The sequence below is a fragment of the Eschrichtius robustus genome, chromosome 5 (genome assembly GCF_028021215.1).
Source record: "Eschrichtius robustus isolate mEscRob2 chromosome 5, mEscRob2.pri, whole genome shotgun sequence".
Classification (NCBI taxonomy): Eukaryota; Metazoa; Chordata; class Mammalia; order Artiodactyla; family Eschrichtiidae; genus Eschrichtius; species Eschrichtius robustus.
In genome coordinates, this window is record NC_090828.1 from 75,195,887 (window position 1) to 75,218,415 (window position 22,529).

Sequence of the window (22,529 nt, forward strand, 5' to 3'; positions counted from 1 at the left end):
ACTATATTTCTGAAGGAGAACTCCTTTGAGACAACTGTACTGGATAGTTACTTTAAGCTTCGATATGCAGTTCATTTAAACATTTCTTGGGAGTCTGTTTTCCCAATGCCTCTAAAACAAAAGTAGAAAATCCCTCAAACTTTTAAGTCTTAACTGTAAACTGCAATTAATTAGTTTCATGTCTAAAATTTTTTTAATGCACCATTAATATAAAGAATATAAAAACAAAATGTTACTAAGAAGTGTATAATTTCATGTATTGGTATAAAACAGATCCATCTATTTAAAAGACTATAATTAACATGAATATTTAGTCTGAAGTTTGGCTTTCGACACAAGCAGATGATATGTACTAGCTTTTAGCAAGTTTAAACAAACCAGAGAATAATGACAATAATAGCATTTGAGACTCACAGCCTAATTTTAATCTCCCTATACAGGTAAAACTAGTAGATGTGCCATTGTTTTGTGGTGTCCAGAAACAAAATAAAATTTCATTTTCACCTATAAAAAGAAAAATAGCTTAAAAATATGGTTTATTGATGCCTAAGGCTGTGGCAATACATATATTTTGATCTAAGCAGCTAACATGACTATAAAATGTAACTCTATGAAATTTGGTTCCTGGATCTTTTTTTAAATTCACCTTTTCAAAACTTTGTGGCTCCTTATGTTACTGAGGAATGACATACCCATTATATTAGGTGAAAAGAGCAAGGTATTACTATTACCTAAGAAATGGAAGGGGGAGTAAATAAAAGTGTGCATAAAATATACACATATGCATACACATGCACACACAATGAAAGGATATGCCAAAATTCTATTTTTTAAAATGTTATCTTTAAGGAAAAAGAGGACATGTGGTGGGGTGAACAGGGAGAGAAGCTAGCCTTATTTGAAGAGTCTTTGTTTTCATTTTGACTTTGAAGACCTGTTTTCATTTTGACTTTGGAGCCCCGTATTTTACATAATTTTTTTTAAAAAAGCACAGCTTTAAAAAGGTAAATCCCTAAAGATCTAAAGCAAAATTAAAATGATTTTATGTACTGAGTTGATGGCATAACCACACTGATAGACACTATGTAAAGTAGCTCTAAAAGACAGTAATTTATCTATATATTCCCATTGGCATATACTCTAAGAACAATAACAACAACAAAAACAAAAATCGTAAACTGGTTTCAGTAATAATATTTTTGGAGGTATGATTGATGAGATTAAATAAAAGCCATGTACCCATGAATTTAAAGTATAATTATGTCTAAGAATTCATCATATTTTTCTTCTTTAAGCAAAAAACTTTTCTTAACTCTTCCTACAGAAAAACCCAGAAATGACCAGTCAGTAGCAATGAACATCCGTAGCAAATAGATTATGGTCTCATTACCGCGTCCCCCACAGGAAGGAGTCAAAGCTTATTGGAGAAATGGCTGCTTCCAGGTCTAGGTCAGGAAAGTTACAAGATTAACCTAGAATATCTTGTCATAGCAGATAGCACAGAAGTCATCGTAGACCATTAACAGCTTATCAAAAAGGCTCAGGAACCAACTTGAGAAGGTGCCCATGGGCCAGAAAAGAGTAGTTTGAACATCAGTAACTCTAATAGACTGACACATATTAAATATATTGAAAATCATGAGTTTAACTGATAATCAAAAAAATCTCATCACATTTGGAGGATAACAGAAAACTAACTCATTATTATTGAAAACTAGCATATAAATGGAAAGAATCAAGCATTTATCCAGAAATTTTATACAAAAATGTACCTCAAGGTAGGCAAAGAGTCGATACAGGGAAATTATAACTATTCCAACTAGTAAATGAAGTTGGAATGGCAGAGTTAGAAAAGTACCATTTTAACCTCTTAACCTCTAATGACATACTGAAATTGATATAGGCAATAATTATGACTGATTAAAAATAAAGAGGCGGGCTTCCCTGGCGGCGCAGTGGTTGGGAATCCGCCTGCCGGTGCAGGGAACGCGGGTTCGAGCCCTGGTCCGGGAAGATCCCACATGCTGCAGAGGAGCTGGGCCTGTGTGCCACAACTACTGAAGCCTGCATGCCTAGAGCCCGTGTTCCGCAACAAGAGAAGCCACCGCAATGAGAAGCCCATGCACCACAACGAAGAGTCTGCTCGCCGCAGCTAGAGAAAAGCCTGCGCACAGCAACGAAGACCCAACACAGCCAAAAATAAATAAATAAATAAAATAAATTTAAAAAAATAAAAATAAAGAGGCAAGAAGACTTGTGATGGAAATTCACACCACCACCTATAAAATATTTTTGACAAAACAATTTGATCCAGCCTCCTTGTAACTTATCACTAAAGATGTCCCACCTCCTCCCCTTCCAATAAACTATGCTTCCTATTTTTCTTGCTTTTGTAATGTCCTGTCTCTTAAATCTGGGATGCCCCTGTGATTCACTTTAATTAACAGAACGTGGTAGAAATGACACTGTGTGACTTTCAAGGCTAGGTCAGAAGAAGCCTTGCATTTGAGACTTGGTCTCTTGGTACTCATTGGGGTAAGCCAGGCACCACATAAGAAGTCTATGTAAAAGTCCAACCCAGCTGTATGGAAAAGCCACAGTGAGAGAGAGATGCAGGACCAGCCCCCAGCTATTCCAGCCTTCTCAGCCCAGGAGCCAGACATGTAGGTAAGAAAGCTTTCAGAAGACTCCAGCTTCAGCCACCAACTCACTGCAACCATAGGAGGGATCCCAAGTGAGAAACACCCAGCTAACCCCATCCATCCTCAAAACTCTGAGAGAGTCCACTGATGTTTTAAGCCACTAAGTTTGGGTGTTGTTTCTTTTGCAGCAACAGATTAATGCGACAAGCCTAACGTGTACAGGAAATACAGGGGAACTGTTAAACAAAACCATGAGGAAACAAGGGAAGGGATGGGAAACCTATTATAAAAAGAATGAATTGGTATATACAAACCTTAACTAGGATTTTGTTTGTTTTATGGGTTTAGTTTTTAATCAGGAGCAAATTAAGGTAATGACACTATAGGTGACATGTGATCATGACCAGGTATTTGGCCTTAAGGAATTATTGTTAAACATTTTAAGTGTGGTTGTATTTTAAAGAAAATTCTTAACTTTAAAGATACAGACCAAAATATCCATGGATGAAATATTTGTTATTTGGGGGCTGGAGGGTATCAAATAGGAGTATAGATGAAATTAAGCCATGAGTTTATGTGTTGAAACTGGAAGTTCATTTTATTATTCTCATTACTCCTGCGTACGTCTTAGTAAAAATGCATATACTTTGTTGAACTATCAATATTTGGCTATTTTTTGTTAAAGCATACAATGGACGTAAAACCTAATGCTAGCTGAAAGAAGCCATGATGCTATAATCTTTATTTGGTAAAGTTTTTTTTTTTTTAGCCAAGGAAAAAAATTACTTTCACATCCCCACATGTCCAAAATATTGATCTAGATATTTAACTTTGCTTCCCCTTCTCCTGGGAAATAGGGATCATGATATCTCATTCCAGTGTATATGATGAGTTTGATCAACTAAGACAATTTATGGGAAAAAAATGTTTTGAAAACCATACTCTGCTACACAAATGCAAAACATTATTTGTAGTAAGGATCACGTGTTTGGCCCAATATTTGGAATATATGCAGTGAACTCTCTCAAAACCTGAAAGCTAAGAACTCTGTCCTCAATGCATTTGGCCCTAATACCAGGCACAGTGCTTAGAAAATGGAAATTCCATAAAGATTTTTTGGATGAAGGCATAAACTGGAGGAAAGAGGGCATGGAGATTTTTGATACATTTGCTTTTGCCTTTGATCCTGCATCTTTTTAAAAAGGGTCAACTGAGCAACAAGAGTGTGAGAGGTAAGTATCTTACTGTGAACCCACCAGAACTATTTGTTCAAACACCATATACGCTACATACCCTTCTACTGGTGAATTTTAGCACTGTTTTTAAGCTTTTATATGCAGAGTACAATGTGAATTACTATCTCATACGCTACACCTGATCAAATCTACTTTTGTGTGCTTTTGATTTTCTTAAAAAAAAAAAAAACTAATTATAAGAGAATAAAAGCCTGGTATTTAATACATGCTGGTCAAGTGAGCAATAAACAATTGCAAACTTTCCTAGAGGCTATTTTGCCCTGTCTCATCATCAGGAAGCTAAAGCATATGTTGGATGTTAGCCTGGATGGACACAAATGTGTCCTATTTATTCAAGGTTTCCTTTGAAGCCACAATTTATAAGTTTTGTTTCTTAGGGGTACATGTCAAACTTCATTTAGCATTCGTTGGTATCCAGATACACTGAATAGCAAAAAGGCAGCATTCGGGGGCGAAATATATGCCTGCTATATGAGCAATAATGTCAGTTTCATTTATGTAACTCACAGAAAACAAGAGGAGAAATACAATGGAAAAGCTGACAGTAGGAAATCAAGATAAAAATTATTCACTTAATTTATAAGTGTAAAACTGCATATGGACAAGGAAAATATTAAAACAAACAGATTTTAAATCAATGTCTAAGAAGTGGATAATTTTAGAGGAAGTTCTTTTAAAATGTGCTCTCTAACCCTTAAATTTCAAAGACTATATACTTATGTGAAGCATGTTTGCATGCACAATATTTTCCTTTTTCCTGAGAATGTTTTGCAAATTTTTTGGAAGAATCTGAAAATTTTAAATATACGAGGGACATTTGTGGAACCGATGCTTCTCTTTAGAACATTTCCGTGAAAAGTTGAAGTCTGATGGTCGATACAATATGCATAAAATTGACTCAAATAAAACAATTAAAATTTAAATGATTTTATACTTATAAAGTTATTTTACATTTATTATTCATTTGAAGCTCAGAACACTTCACGAGCAAAACATTATAAGCCTAAATTCATAGATGTGTAATGTGGCTCAAAACTCAATAAAGTTTGCAATCCTAAGTCATCTACTTCCATATTATTGACTGCTTCCACTACACTACGGTACTCTGGAAAGCAGTTTTCAAGTATGACTGTGATGTTTACAACTGTGAGACAAGTTATCATGCCACTTTCAACATATCTTTTCTAAGACTGAACTCAGGATGAGTTCAGCTTAGCTTAGTTCATTCACTTTCAATGCTCTATTTTACTCCATTATGAGAATATACTATGGGTTACTTATTCGTCTCTTGATAGATATTTGAATTATTTCCCTTTTTGAAGTTATTCCCAGTGCTGCAATAAACTTTTTGTACATATCTCCTGGTTGCCACACGTAAGAGTTTCTCTGGGACATAGACTTAAAATGATGATAAATTACTAACCTAGTGGTTCAAAAAAGAAAAATCAAGTTGAGTATTACAGAAGTAGAGTAAATGTCAGCATATAACTCCAATATGGTTATTTATTTATAAATTACTTACCTGTACTATTGTACTTACAGACGTTTAAACCATATGTAAAAACAGACATTTCTAAGGAATTTGCTAGAAACAGGTCTAAGGAAAAGTTCTAATATGTTCTTCCTACCCCCAGTGGATGGTCTTTGCAACCCAGGAGGCTGCTCACACAACCACTTTAGAATCACCATAACAACCTCACAAGACCTGCATCAAGAAGCACAGACAAACTTGCATACTGGCACTGCTGTTTTGTTTGTAAATCCACACTATTCAGTTATGTATTCAATCTATTTCTGTTCTGAAGAAATTAATGTGTCTGTCCAGATTTAAAGTAGATAACACTCAATTATAGTTCAACAATTGTGTTTGCAAATAATGAAAATGAGGACTAAAGGCACCATCTTTAGACTTGACTTATGTTCCAAGAACTCAATGGAAAAACAAAAATGAAAACATAAGACTAAAAAAAAAAAAAAAAAAAAAAAAAAAAATCACCTTTGTGTTATTGGGTAATTGATTTTTTTTAAGCTTTCAAAGTAGATAAAATCAACACCTTAAAAGACTTGTCTTTAACCCAGGCTTTCTTTTATTGACGTATATACGATTGCGGGTGCATGCCTAGAGGGATAACAGTTTGTTCCTAACAAAAGAGTCTGGATTCCACAATATGCCTTTTGCCAGAGGCCTCATTCCCCAAAGCTCACAGCTAACTGCATCTCCTGCTGTACCTGTAACAATTTAATTGTATAAGTCAGCCTAGTCAAGCATCTCCAGCTCATGACTGGGAGACATGAAATTCATTGTCATTATTGTCCCTGTCATTTTGGATCATTATATCCTGCTGCAGAATTTTCCTCACTTCAGTGCATTTTTACCTCCAGGAGCCAGGGATTATAGCTGAGGTTGTGGGGGGCGGGGGCAGGACCATGAGCTGCATTTACCTCAGGGGAGCCAGAGATTAAATTGGCTTTGCTCTCTGACGAGCTGAGCTGAATTCATCTATTTGTATGCTGTGAATTTTAGGTTGGAGTAAACATGAATATTCTAGTGAAACCTGGGCTTTAATTCCCCCTTTGAAACATGGCTGTAACCAACTTCTATTTACACTAGGAAAGCCAATGTAATTTCTCGTAGGTTGCTATTTTCATATGTGCATAAGGAATACTTAAGGGCATCATCGGGTATGAAATAACAGACATCTCTCTCTGTCACCGCCTGGACTCTCAGAAGGAAGAATTTAAAGCTGTAATTTTGTTCTCCAGTTTCATCTTACAGAAGCTTAATGGGGGTATCTAATGGTTTTAAATATTTAATGATTTTTAATTATATCTCATTTTCTGTGCACTGGATTGGATGACTGAAGTCCAACTAGAATGGCACCAAAGATCTTCTCTGGGAGCAGGGAGTTTGAAGTAAAGTTGACAGAGGAAGACGAAGTAAGTTTCTGAGGAAACTGGCTCGCCCTCCACAGCTGGCTCACATAACCTCACAGCCTGCCAAGTCACCCGAGCCTGTCGTGCCTTAAATACTTTTTGCTGACGTGGGAGAGTTGCACCAGTCACGACACTCTCTACGTGGAAACCCCCGATCAGTGGTAATGGCCACGGACAGGGTCCAGCTGGTGGATCTCTGGTAGGATATGGAGAGGAGCAGAGAGGAAACACTAGGACATGTCTCAGGCAGAAAACCAGTGAGGCGACTATATTGCTTTCTCTAACAGAATATAAAAAGAAAAACTAACCTAGTATGTCACTTCCTATCCCAACTTTCACTTCAAATGGATCTTACTGAGAAATTTGACATTTACTTTGTCTATACTGAAAAAGATGGTAGTCATTCCTCCACATATGTGAGTTTGTTTCTCAGAGTTTAACAAAATATGGCAATGGATCGTACCTATGCCAAGCACAGAAGTGCCACTATAATTACTACATTTAAAGGTATGTGGTCAAAGACATAAACTTCTAGTTATAAGATAAATAAGTCCTGGGGATGTAATGTACAGCATAGTGACTATAGCTAATAATACTGTATGGTGTATTTGAAAGTTGCTAAGAAACCTTAAAAACCCTCATCATATGAAAAAAAAGTTTGTATGATGTATGGTGATAGATGTTAACTAGACTTATTGTGGTGATCATTTGGCAATATACACAAATATTGAATCATTATGTTGTACACCCAAAACCACCATAATGTTATATGTAAATTATCCTTCAATAAAAAAAAAGATAAAAAGAAAAAAAAATGTATGTGGAATTTATCTTATTCCCTTTGTGGACTTTTGTGGAGGAAAAGACTTTGCCTTAATCCTATGCAATGATCATCACTATTTTTTTAGCCTGAACTGTTTGCATGAATAATTAAGAAAAATTTTTTGACCTTTGTACATTTTGTACTTCAGAGGGAATATCTTACAGACCTAACATCTCAGTTTTGAAAGAATCTTAAAGATGGTCTCAGTCACTGGTCCCTCCACATTAATGGTGATGTTTAGTAGTCTGTCTGACTATATTTTCACACCATTATTTTTCATTTTTCACTGGTACTGAAGTAACTGTGTGATGGATAACTAATCAGAGTTGTTAATTGGCAAAATTTCTTATAGATTTTAAAAGTTCATTTAGTTACTTGTGCCACTTTTTCATTATGATCAAGATTCTCCCAAGGTGGGAATTATAAAAATTATTATTTCTGTTCACTTTAAAATGGTTAAATTTATGTTATGTAAATTTCACCTCAATAAATTATTTTTTTAAGTTAAAAAAAGTTATTTCATGTAGCCCAAATGTATTTTGAAATCATTTGGGAGACTGTTACTACATTCTCATAATGATTATTTAAGAAGAAGAGTATTTTGTTGCTGTTGTTGTTAAGAAATGTTTATCTTATAAATTACAATGTTTAGACTTCAATTGCAATGGTATATGCTTAGGAAGTATTTTTTCCTCTCTGAAATACTTTGGTAGCAGGATAATAATGTTATTTTTCTGGTTGAAGGGTTAGTCATCCCTTCCTTTCTCTGAGCACACATTTATTACATTTAATTCCTTTACTATATGCTCCTATCTACCTTATTTCTATGTTGGTATTTAATTTGCTCATCACACCATTAGCTTTAACAAGAGTTGCCCTATCTGTGAATACAGCTGTGAAACCATAGAACTACACTGTTTCACATTGTTGTTTTGTCTTGCCTCAGGCATGACATAGTTGGACCTGCATCATTTCAGAACAAGATTAAAAAAGAAATGATTTCCAGTGACTAGAATTATTTTTACTTTTTCAAGACTTGGGTTTCACAATCAATTTTCGAATACCAATTTGAAATTATTTTAAATAATAATTTTTAACTTTTCAATAATCTTTGCTAAACTCATAATTTTGCAACCTGTAACAAACTATAAAAGCCAATTCTAGATAAAAGAAATTCTTCTTCCTCTTGATTCTAATAGGATAGTGTTTCTCCTGCAGTATATGACATAGATTTCCCTTGGTTTCTCCATGTAGAATTGTTAAGAATCTATAATTCATAACAATATCAAACCAACATAACACAGATGGCACAAATTCAGATATGACATCCACTAATATTCCTCTCAAGGAGGTTCAGATACGCACAAGCTAAAAAAATAAAAGTAACAAATAAAAGTAGTTCGTGTTCAATATACCACATGGTAGAGAAAATGGCCAAGTTCTTGAGACAGTTTGCAAGGGAGGGATTCAAACTAAGAGGCAAAGGACACAAACACTTTCGTGTCAGGATGGGCAGGGGGCCATTTCTTATTCCTCCTGGATCAAAAACCTCTTTAATATAATCACCCAACAAACTACAGTGGATTAACATTAAGGGTCTGAAGCAGAGAAAGACTATTCACAGTTAAGATTGTCCCTTAACATGTAGGCTCAATCAGGGGCACCAAAAAAGTAGTTAAGTGCCCCCCACCCCGTGGTGTTTAGATGCTGGAAGGCACTGTAAACTGTGAATTTTCTAGCTTTTAATGTTTGTCTAAGACCCTTAGCATTTTTCTAATATTGTTGCTCCTAACACTTCTTGAGTTTGTCCCCGTTGCCTCATCTGCACGTACACGTTTTGTATTCATACATGAAAGCCTGAAAGACAGCTAAATTGATTCAGAAACCTAACACTGAGAAGAAGAAAAAAAGGTAGGGGTAGCCTTAAGGATATCCCATGTTATGAAGTATAAATATCAAAGTCTCCTGGAAAAACAAAAAAACAAAAACATTTCTTCATGTTAAGAGTTCAGACATCTAACACTAAATACAAAAGATCACATAGTAGGGGTAAAAAAACCTCACTGACCCTATAGGGCCTTTGTGCCACAAAATTTCTAAGACTTTTTGAACATGTGTAATTATCTGTGTCCAGCTATTTCTTTATAAATAGACATCCTTGGACTACTTTCAAATTCCATTCACCCTTTAAAACTATAGTAAAACTTCACAAATGGCTTTTCCTGTGTTGTTTTGCATCGTATTGTGGTCCATCTGGAGATATATTAAGTGGTTAGTTCCTTCAGATAAAAGTGTACAAAACTGTATTGTCCACACACACACACAAACACAAAGAATGAACACTGAACACGTGGCAAATGGGTACTAATGTCACTGTTAGAAAACATCTAACAACAATAAAAGAAGCATTAAAAACTGAGGAACTGGTTTAACAGATGCAATGTTCATCTACCTTCTCACATAAATTATATGTTCAAGAATTGTGTCCTGTGCAAAATACAAACATGTCAATTTCAGCCCAGGGGGCATTTTTCTCTAGGTTTATAACCCCTTGAAAATAGAGGTTTCATCTAGAAAACCTAACAGATCCTCAGCTGCTTTCAACATTATAATATATTCATAAGGCAAGTGTTCACTGGCAAACATAACAAATTAAATGGCACGAAGGTGGTGTCCAAATACACAATGATGGAAAATGGACCAAACCAACCATGAGATACAAAGTCGAAATCCAAGAAGAAAAGGAATATGCAAAAACAAGCAATATTAAGAGCAAAACACTATGTGGAGTGTGTGCATGTATGTTTGTGCGTTGTGTAAGATTAACATTAATTAGGATGCAAAACTGTCTCGTTAAGAATATGCTGTAAGGGTCACGAGTGGGAGAAAAGTATCTTGTAAAAAAAATAGAATCACATACCATCATAGTAGACAATTGCTCCTACCAGTTTATCCTTCTGGAGCATTGGGAAATGCTCAAGGGCTCTTGATTTGCTGAGGACATAACTGCTTTTCAGGCAATTACTTCCAGCAACCAGATCATACAGCTTGATTCCTACCCAGTAGTAAGGTAACTGCCACCACCTACAGCATAAATAGGGGAAAAGGTTTCTTTAGAAACAGAGTATAACATTATAGACTATCACTTTAAGATACAAGACACTTTTTATTAAGAAAAGCAAAGTATACCTAGAAGTGTACTGCAGAAGAAACAAGAGAAGTGCCTGCCTGTTCTGACACCAGCCCAGCAGCTGAATTATAAAAGTAAATGAATCATCTCTAAGGCAGTGGTTCTGGACCTGACTGCATATTAGATTTTCTGGGGAGCATCAAAACTAAATATAGATGCCTGGGCCTCCTGTTTCTAGGGATCAATTTAACTAGACTAGGGCCAAGATCAGAGTGACTCTAATGTACACCCAGGGTACAGAATCATTGGCTTAAGACGTCCTAAGCAATCTATGACAAAATATAGACAAAAATTATAAAATCTGCTTCCAGGCCCCACAAGACTCATGCAGCTAGCAGAGTTACATAATTCTGTATTTCCTAGCACCTGTATTCCATCTTAAGTCAACTTGATGGATAGCTCTAACAACATTCAGAAAATTGGGTTTAATAATTTTTGATTATTTGACACCTCCAAACCAAATTTCAGTTTTGGTTAACTCGGAAATTTTAAATGACACAAAATGGCTTAGGGTTTGGAGTTGATATATGTCAGTTCAGATTTTGCAGCAGGATTCTTTCTGGCTCTGCATTTTAGTCTGCAAATGACCCTCTTATGTTCCCCAGTGCAAATGTAGTTGCTCCTGTATATACTCTCAGAAACTGGAGTAAAAAACTACTAATTGTAAGTGCAGAACACAACCTCCTTTGCCTTCAAGAGCTAGCCCTTAGAGGTGGGTCAGCAGAGAGTAATATAGGAAAAGTCACACTTTTTAAAATGCAACAAAGGAAAATATTTTTAAAGGATTCAAGATTAGGACCAATTAAAACTACATTAAGAAATACACATTGAGGAACTATTTCCATTAAAACTGTGTTCTATTGACCTCAGATAAGCAAAGAGTACACACATGATACCACAAGGCTTACTTGTAAATTGGGAGCATTATAGGCAATGGAGCTGATAAATGGGGAGCAATTTCTAGCAGGTTGGCACGCTCATGAAGGGCTTCTTTTACCATCCTGTACTGAAAAGCAAAACAGAGAAAATTAGTTTGGCAGTAACAGATCATAATATTTTCAAATGGCAAATAGACACCCTGCCAACTGATTGATACACAGAAACTTCTCTACCTCTGAGCAAGGATAGCTCCCTCCTAATCAAATTTCTAATAATACATCATGCTGTCAACCTGAAAGATTTTTTAGAAACCTTAACTGCATTTGCATAGGAGAAAAACATGCTGTCAGAGTTCCCAGGTGTAAGGTATTTTCCTGACTTGAGTTACAAGATTATTGTAATAATTTATCTTGCATTCTCTGTATTGTCCCTTTTCTCAGTCCCCCATTATATTTTCTCATATAAGAGATAACAGATGGTTCAGATTCATGTTAAACGTTTCCTTCTTGCCTCCACTAGCCCAAGCAGAGATGATACTTAAGAGTTGCACAGTATTTTACAGACTATCATTAAAAAGCTTTTGTCTTTAGTCCTCATTACGTCTCTCTGAAGACCCAGCATTACTATCATAATACTAATTTTACAAATAAGAAAACCGAGGCTCAGAGAAATTAAATAAATAAGCTGAAACACACCACAAGTCATCTGATTCTAAACCCCATGCTCTTTTCTTCACATCCATCATGATGCTAAACAGACACATAAGAAAAGGGGACAGATTCAAAACTGACAATGTCAAGTAAGTGCTGCTGTGTTTCTCATGTACGAAAAGCAGACAGGGAGTTCAGTAGATTTTTTTTTTTTTTTTTTTTTTTTACTCCTCTGGGAAATGTCATCTTCCACACTGCCTTGGCAGTTTTCAAATGGTGGCAGACTGGACACAACAGAGTGTGACATAAAAAAAAAAAGCATGACTCAGATCATCTTTTCCTTAAGAATATGTCAGTGACAATATGCAGTATGATTGCATCTGCCGTTAAGAGGATCAGTTTAATATTCCTCATGTATTACAACACAGTTCCCTTGAAACTGCTTGGGAAGTAGCAATTTGGTGGCCACTGGGGGGGAAAAAAACCAAAACAAAACAATCACAATTGTTAAAAGTAACACATCCAAAAGTGATTTTGTAAATCTGCTACTTTGACATGCCTGTGTAGAAAAAGCCCCTGATTACCCATAAACATAATGCTGCAGGAAAAAAAACTGGCACACCTCTCCTGAAAGACACTCCAGCAGAATACACTAAATAGGTATTTCCAATAGGAAGGAATGTTAAAAGCCATAAAAAAAAAAACTGAACTGATTTAATTGGGTAGAAAAAAGCACAGTCACCATTTTTGTTTAACAACTAGCATACACAGTTACCTGCTCAATATCCAACTTCATGATCGCCTTCTGAAGATACCTCACACCACCATGGATCAATTTAGTGCTTCTGCTGCTGGTGCCTGATGAGAAATCATCTCTTTCTACAAGGGCTGCTTTTAGTCCTGTGTAACCAGAAAACCAAATTAACTCCTTAAATTACACAATTTGTATGTAATTCATTAAAGGCACTTCTCCAGGGTAGAGACAGTCACAAGAAAAATTACTCTGAACATGGATCAATTTGTATTCCAAGGGCAGTACACTGTCTATATTATAATGAAGAGATTTTAGTCTCTTCCTGGGGGAAAAGTCAAACCAGAACCAGAAGCATATTAAACTGTGAATGAATCACAGCTAGAAAATATTACAGTGCAATTTTCATGGCAGTAACATACACTGGTGTGTTTCGAGGGTCGAAGGGGAGTCTGGCACCCATCTTTAACCATGTAGAGTTAACTCAGTATTGTTACCGATGCCTTCCGGAACTCACATTCAGCCCTCGCTACAAGAGTCCAGACATGTGCCAGCCTCTCAACTCCAGTCAACGCTGATGCATCGACCGTGAATCTAGACTAGCCCTCTACGTGCCGGTTCCTATTTCTGGAGTGGTGTGAAAGTGGGTATAAGATGGGAAAAGAGATCAAAGACATCGAAACAGAAGAAGAAAGAAGAGAATAACCTCTGATGCTGAGGAGTTTATAGTCTAACTGAAGACATGCAAGCACAATATCGTAGAATTACAAAGAAAAACACAAGCCAGGACAAATGAACCCAGTACAGAGTATCCATGAGTAAAGAAAAGACAATATTCTTGGTAAAGGTGAGGCTGAACAAAGACAAGTCAGTTCTAGAAATCATCCCTCCCAACCTGGCTTTCTTTGAGGGTTGCAATAAATCTCTTAGGAATGAAATAAGTTTGGTTTGGTTTGGTTTTCTTGCAGAGACACCCCTGCCTCTTCAGGAATGGGAGGACCAACAGTGCTACGAGTTCCATACACTAGTTAGATATGAAATCCAAAATTTCAAAAGACCCAAAGTATACATCAGCACCAAGCCAGAAGAAATTTTCATGGCCTGCCATACTCTTGGGGGATGAGAGAATGTCATAGAATCCAATTACAATGAGAATATGTAACTGGAGCAGTTTGGGCTCACAAAGCTCATATAAGAGAACCTGTGCATGTATTCAATTCAGAGCCATTTATTACATTTAATACCAAAGGGTCGTTTTTATAACTTCCAACGGTTTAAATATCGTACCCAAATGTCATCATAAAATCAGGGCAATTCCCTTGACTCAAAAGGACAAAATATTTGGAAACTGTGGAGAGAAAAGTAGAGAACTTTGATTCAAGGGCAAAAACTGCTAATGCTCTAATGAACTAGCAAAATAACACAGAAATTACAGATATCATAGACCCAGGTCACTCTTTTTAAGCATTTATGTCAGAAGAAGATCTGTAAAATTCTCAACTATGAAAACTCTAGCAATGCTTAGTAAATTTAGTACAGGATGTATTAAACACACAGAAAAATATATCATATTAGTGCATATTTTTTGAGAGCCTAAGTGCCAGGTAAAGTGCTGGTGTTAGAAATGAAATAGACATAGACCAAGCTGTCAAGTAGCTCCCAACCCAAAGAGAGGCAAATGAACAAAATGAAGCAAAGTTTCATAGGTGTTGCATTTGAAAATGCAGAGGACTCTTTATCCTAAAGTGGGTCAAAAATTAAATTCAGGATATAAACCCCAAATTGCTTAGTCGAGATTACATTTGCAATCTCTCTTACAATGCACCGTCTTGGTGAGCTCTATTACCTTTTCTCAGTAAGTCCAACACAGAGAGTTCTTCTTCCAGTACTAAAATATACCACTTTTCTTCAGTTGAAGATCGGATGAGGAAGTTGACTTTCAAATGGCATTTAAGAGCTGAATTACTTAGAACACACCTCCCTTCCAGTCTTGGAATCAGTCACGGCATTAAGATGCCCACACCATTCGAGGCAGGGACATAAAACTGAGAGAGGATATGCAGCTTTCCCATCCAGCCTATGGCTCCTACCTACCCAAAGGTACCCACAGGCTGTGGGAGAAGATGCCTTAGTCCCCAGTTAGCTCCACTTCCTAGTACGTAATCCCCTACTCTGGAGTGTGGGCTTAGCTAGCGCCTTGCTTCTAACCAACAGAATACAGCCACGATGGTGGCAGGCCACTTCTGTGGTTAGGTTACAAGAGACTGTGACTTCCTCCTGGATAAAGCAAGCTGTCTTGTTCTGAGTCAAGGAACCAACAGAGCCCCTGGTCAACAGGTCACAAGGAACTGAGGCCTCAGTCCAGTAACTTGTGAGGATCTGAATCCTGCCAACCTCCATGTGAGTTGCTAGGAAGCACTGCAGCTGGTGAGAGACTGAGAGCCAGAGGGCCCATGCTAGGGCCCAGATTCCTGACCCACCGACACTGTGTGGGAATGTATGTTCCTTGTTTGAAGTCACAAAATTTGGGGGGTAGTTTATCGATGACACAATTCCCTGTGTGAACAATAACTGCAGCCAAGGTAGTTATTTTAATTGCATCTGGGGATGGGGTCTTGCGGAAAGGCTGAGTCAACAGAGGAGGATGTGTTCAGCTGGGTGGAGGGGAGGCGCAAGGGAATTATCACTGGCAAAGATCAGCTTAAGCGAGAGAAGGCAAATGACTGAAATGGCCCAGCTTATTTAGGGTCTGCTTGTCACTCAGGGGCTGCAGTGTGGGGAGACCTTCTAGGGGAACCACACAGCATGAGGGGGGCGATAAAGAGTCTAGCCTCAGAAGGCAGAAGACGGTAATCGGAGAGTGATAGGAAGAGAGAATTTTATGGGTGTGTGTTATCAGGATGGATTTTTTTTTTTTTTTTTTTTTTCTTTTCTTTCCCAGACTGACACAGTGTGAGGCAGGGCACTACTCTAGGAATTAGCAAGCCATCTCAGGAGGATATTTCAGGATATTTAAGCGACAGCTAACACTTTAAAGCCTCAAAACGGCTTTTGCAAGAATTGGACATTTAAAAAAGTTATTCACGTGTACTTATGTGAACAACCTTAGTGAATACCAACAAAAGTTAAAATGGGCTTCTCTGTCAAACCAGGCTGTTGTTTCTTGTCCCATCATTTCCAGGGTCGTATTGTCAAGCTACCCACCAGAATTTCTGAAGAGAAACAATACTGCTCCTTCCAGAGCAAAATAAAAACTAAAAATTTAGTCCCTAGATTTATAGCTAAATTGATATATTAAAGTACCATGTCACCCAAAAGTATTACCAAAAGGTTTTGAAACCTTGAAAAGAAAACATCTTAAAAATTTCAACTGCTTTTATGCTAAACGTTCTGGATTTCTCGTTTCTTGTTGGATGAGAACAATGCACTGAGGAAGGAGGAAAGTAATGCGAGATCAAGACACTATTAGAAGTTACAACCGCTTTTCCCTTAACTGATTAACCGACTACAGCAAAGACAATGAAATTGTTTAAAGCCTTATAATGATCTTGCATGATTCCGTTACCTAAGATGTTCCTTCCTGTTTCACCTCTCAAAAATTCAAACTTCTTTTCCACCTCCAGTCTGAAAATAAGAGTTTAGTTGTTTGTTCGTTTGTTTTTTTCAGTGTAAAGCAAGGAAGTGAAGAGAGAGCACTGTTTATCTTCTCAAAGAGAATGAACAGTATTTTTTTTTTTTTTAATTTTTATTGGAGTGTAGCTGATTTACAATGTTGTGTTAGTTTCAGGTGTACGGCAAAGTAAATCAGTTATAGATACACATATATCCACTCTTTTTTAGATTCTTTTCCATAGAGTACTCTGCACTCCCTTACAGAGTATTGAGTAGAGTTCTCTGTGCTATATAGCAGGTCCTTATTAGTTATCCATTTTATATATAGTAACGTGTACATGTCAATCTCAGTCTCCCAATTTATCCCTCCCCCATCCCTTTCCCACCTGGTAACCATAAGTTTGTTTTCTACATCTGTGACTCTCTTTCTGTTTTGTAAATAAGTTCATTTTTACCATTTTTTTTTAGATTCCACATATAGGCAATATCATATGATATTTGTCTTTGAACAAACAGTATTTTAAGTGACATTCAATGTTAACATTTCGCATCTTAGGTAAAATAATTAAATTTGAAGGAGACCAAAAATAATGCATCCAGGCTTCCAGCAACTGTGCCTAGCCGGATGTGAGGCACTGGGGAAGATCTTTCCTCAGAGTGCAAAGAATGATCTCCCCACATGCCCACCAGTGAAGGGCTGGCCTCTGTACATTTATGATAATTCACTAAACTTGTTCAAGATTTTATAAGGAATAGCTTTTGCTTGTTTCTTTTCTTTTCAGAAGTTACTTTTTATGGAAAGCAATATGTTCTATCACCGCTGAGATGAACCAGAACATTTGGGAGTGGTATGATTATTCGATTTTTTGTTTTTATAATTGATTGCTTTTAGTAGTTATTCTCATGAATTTCACTGCAGTGGTAAAGTATTAATATTTGGAGCGAGATTACTCTGAAATTCTTTGGTGGAAGAACAAGATTAGTTATAGCAGAAGAAGAAAGTCAACTTAAAATCAGCCTTTCAGTCATACTCTGCCCATCGCTGAAGTTAAAGTTGTATCTTTTGGGTGAGGTCAGGGATGTGAACGAAATACAGCTCTTCACAGACTTGCCTTTTCTGTCCTGAGTGAGAATGTCTAGCTACCAGGCACTTCCAACTAAACCAATTCATGGATCAAGACAGTTGGATAGGGCTTCCTTGGTGGCGCAGTGGTTGAGAATCTGCCTGCTAACGCAGGGGACACGTGTTTGAGCCCTGGTCTGGGAAGATCCCACATGCCGCGGAGCAACTAGGCCCGTGAGCCACAACTACTGAGCCTGCGCGTCTGGAGCCTGTGCTCCGCAACAAGAGAGGCCGCGATAGTGAGAGGCCCGCGCACCGCGATGAAGAGTGGCCCCCGCTTGCCGCAACTAGAGAAAGCCCTCGCACAGAAACGAAGACCCAACACAGCCAAAAATAAATTTAAAAAAAAAAAAAAAAAAAAAAAAAAGACAGTTGGATGACTACAGAGGGATAATTACCATCTAAGGGGAGGAATGGTACGACATTTAACTTTTACAACATGAAATAGAACAGAAGCATATTTTAATACCTTTTACTGATTATCTTATTATGCATGCAAACACGCTCAATATAATAAATGCAGAGAAGTAAAGAGAACAAAATAAAACCCTCCTGTAATCACACTACTCAGAGATAACCACAGTTGACATTTGGGTGTTTAAATGTTCACATTTTCTGTGCATGTATGTAATCACATATGCACATTTTTACCAAAATAGGATCATATGATACATTCCATTTTTTTCATTTAACATTATTTATTGTAAACATCTCTCCATGTCAATACATATTTTTCTATAATTTCACTTTTAATGTGTGAATAGTAATACGTTAAATATTTACAATGATATATTTATTCAATTCCCTGTTTTTGAACATTTGGGTTATTTCCTACCTTCACTATCACAGTACTGTAAGATTATATTTTCATTTAAACTCTCTGCATCTTTATTTCATTATAATAAATTTTCAGATATGGCACTATTTAACTATTTTTAAATAGAAAGGGCAGAGTAATAGCTATGAAATAACTACCAGAGGCACCCAGGTAATAACACACAAATCAAAAAGTTTAGACACTGTACATTAGTACCAATTTCTCTAAAAAATAACACTCCTGTAAAGCTGCAAAGCAATCCTGGCTTGTTAATCCTCATGATCAGGATTCTATGCTTTAAGCCTAGTATTTTCTAACAGTGAATGTTAACATTTTACAGAACTATATAATAGTGGATTGCTTATTATACCTATCTATTTTTCTATTAGAAACATATAAACCATTTATGGAGATACTATGCTAAGTTAGAACATATCATTAACATACTTTGAGTCCCTTAAGTTCACACATGATTATGGAGGCACGAAAATGTATTAAGCCATAACACTAATTATAGTAATAGAGTTTCAGGGGAATAAGGAAGTTGCTGTTGTTGCTTTCTCTTTTTACTATTTTACTATTTACTTTTTTACTATTTTACTTTTTATTATTTTATAATAAAAACAGCCAGTATTCAAAGAGAGAAGGAATATCCAAACAATACAAAATGATGAAAAGAGAGAATAATACACTCCAGACATAACCAATCTGCACTATTAAAAATGTCCCATATATTCTACCGGAAACTTTTTATGCTTATAAACCTGTGTACTTTTTTGCTTCAAAAACAAATACAATCAACAAACTCATTCGTCACAACTTGTTTTTCAATTTACAATACATTTTAGCCATTATCCCTGTAAATACTTATAAACCTCTCTGAATAACTGAATAGACCCAATTTATTAAACCACACCACACTCTTTTTGCTATTATAAATATTGCTTACAGGTAAAATTTTGACCAATATGGCACTGCGAGTTCAGCTTTAAACTCTTTCCTCTCCAAACACAGAGAAAATTATATATATATATATATATTTTTACATGTATATATATATATGTACACACATACATACATATATTTTAAGGCATGGTTGATTCAAAAATAAACACCTCATGGACCAGAAATGTAGCAGAAGCTCAGAGCAGAGTAGTTAGGCCCAAAGCCTCTGTCTTGGTGGACTCTGGGTCTAGAAACAGGAAAAGGTAACCAAGATTTCAGTTCCTGAAGGGCAAGAGATAGGGAGAGGTGAAGAAGACAGACCAGTGCTGGAATCCAGGGATTGAAGAAGGGTGGAAAAGCTTCTGCTGACCACTGTCTGGGGCTGTGGACTATCTGCTGGGACATGCCCAGGAGGCAGGAAGATGGACCCAGCCTGGAGAGCAGTACCTGGCAGGCCAGGGAACCACCAGCTGGCTGGCCAAGATCAACACAGGGCAGGAGCCTCGATTTGGTTTTGAGAAAAGTCTCTGATGGGACTTGAAGGTGGCAGCAACTGTATCTATAGAGTTTAATGTATGGAAACAGAGAGTGATACAAAGCTGATTTAATATGGAGGAAAGGAAGAAGGAAATGGAGCAAAGTAAAAAAAGATATAACGTAAAAAATACAAAATAAAAGCACATGGCATCCAAATAAATGGAGATGGACCAAACTCACCTGTTGAAAGACAGATTCTATCTATCAAGCGTTAAAAAAAAAGAAGAATCCAGCTACTTGTGTTTTATCATAGACATACTAAAACAAAAGGATATAGAAAAGTTGAAAACAATATGAAACAAATCCTGTCGGATATGTTTTTTCCAGTTTCACAGGGGTTTATTATATTCTTCCATAGATAAATTTTAATTTTTATGAAATCAAATTTAACAGGATTTGCCAAAAGGAAAATGACTTTATTGATGTCATGCTTAAAAACACCTTTCTTACTCCATTTTTTAAAATTTCCATATATTTTCTTCTAATAGGTTTCTGGTGTTTTATTGTTAAATCCTTGATCCACAGAGAGCATGATAAACAGAATATAAATATACATAATATATATAAATACAAATATAAATTTGGGAAAGTGGATACTTCAATGTCGCTTATTAAATAACCAATAATGACAAATATGAAATGTTTTTACCATATCCTAAATTTTATGTATTCAGATCTATTTCTAGCCTCTTACTTTTGTTCCGCTTATCTCTCCGTTCCTTTAGCAAACTATTTTAATTAAAGTAGCTTTAGAATACACTTCGATATTGATAGAGTTCTATCTCCTTTATCATTATTCTTTTTCAAAATTAATCTAGTAAATCTCAAAGGCTGATTTTTCCAGATAACTTTGGCACAGTTTCTCTAATCCTCCCCACCCTACTCCTGCCAGAGACAGTCACTATAACGTAATCACTAAATTACATCAAATTTCCAGATTAATTTTAGTAGCAATCTGCAACCTAGTCTAATCAGCAGTGTCCAGTAAGTAGCAAACTTTCATCTGCTGCAATTCTAGTGTCCTGAAATAGGATTTTCTCTACCCTCATGGTGGGAGAGGGGCAGTGGTAGAAGGGGGTGGAGATCTGTAATTCCCAAAATGCACTATCTTCCATGGCTCTCCCTTTTCTGCAGTTTTTAATGCAATTAAAAATGCACACACCTGCTCCTTTTCACAAACCTTTATTTATGCAGAAGAGTGTTGCTGTTATCCTCCGTTATGTCTGAGAACCTTGAGGCTCTCTGTAAGGTTAGAACACTTACTGAAGGTCATGGACCTAGTAAATGATGAAGCTGACTGATCCCACTTGGTTCTCATTTCATAGCCTGTGTCCTTACTCGTTATGCTATACTGTCTCAGACTCGAAGGAACTGTGGTGAGAATTCAGGAATTACTAGCCAGGCACCATTCATAAACTAGAAGTACATATACATTTTTAAACAAGAGAACTACAATTAATGTTTTCTTCTAGCAAGAGGCAGTCTTCTCTGGAATTTTGAAGCCATAAAGTTTAAGTTTATAAATAAGATTTTAAACCAAAATTGTACTAGTTGACCCCTGATACATACAGGTAAATCACATAAAATAACAAAAAAGAGCTGAAAAAAAACATCTTGAAGCCCCCTGAGGGAGTGACTATATTTATCAGAGTCTCTTCATTCCAGCTCTCTTTTGGGGGCAAAGTGCCTCCTATATCATCGTGCTTCGAGGCTGGGGACTGACCACAGAGGTGTTAAACAGAGAAGCAATTCCTATTGATCCTAGAGACCTGCAGGAGAACGTGAGGAGAGCCGTGCATATTATGTTTATAAAATAATATTCCCAAATGAAACAAATGAAAAACTGAGTCCCAAGAAAATGCAGATGGTAAGAATGCAAATAAATGTTCATTATGAAAACGTCATGACTTTTTCTCTTCCTTCTATGGTCTTTGTTTATCCATTACCAAAATTGCATTTGGGCACAACATTTCATCGAAAACCTTGTGAAAACATTTTTATACGAGCCTTTTAACATCTAGCAGTTCCCCCAAAACTTTGATGTCCTGAAAAATCTAATTATTACTGGTAACTTTAAAAGATCACAGTAATTTATTTTTGTCAAATGTGACTAAAGATTAATGGATACAGTCAGGAATAATTTGGTAAAAACGTATCAAACGCAGAGAAAGCAAAATTTGTTGTTAAGTGAAGCATCAAATGTAATAAAAGAGCAAATTCTATGAATGAACAGCAACAATGCACAATTCATTAACCAAATGCCCATGATTATTTCACACTTCAGAGGGCTACTGATATGATCAGAAATTGTAGTAAAAGGATAAATATAGATTAACTTCAGCATCTCTATACATTTTAATTATAAATGCT

General features: G+C 36.4%; 1 protein-coding gene across 4 annotated transcripts in view; it reads right to left on the bottom strand.

Annotated features, from left to right (window-relative positions):
• GPD2 (glycerol-3-phosphate dehydrogenase 2) overlaps positions 1 to 22,529 on the bottom strand; it is a 200,414-nt gene that overhangs the window by 52,838 nt on the left and 125,047 nt on the right. For all 4 annotated transcript variants that reach the window (XM_068545088.1, XM_068545089.1, XM_068545090.1 and 1 more), the window contains 3 exons: positions 13,150 to 13,274; positions 11,754 to 11,851; positions 10,576 to 10,739 (listed from right to left, as the gene is read on the bottom strand). In XM_068545088.1, the coding sequence (XP_068401189.1) occupies positions 10,576 to 10,739; positions 11,754 to 11,851; positions 13,150 to 13,274 (387 nt within the window). The remainder of the gene's footprint in view (positions 1 to 10,575; positions 10,740 to 11,753; positions 11,852 to 13,149; positions 13,275 to 22,529) is intronic.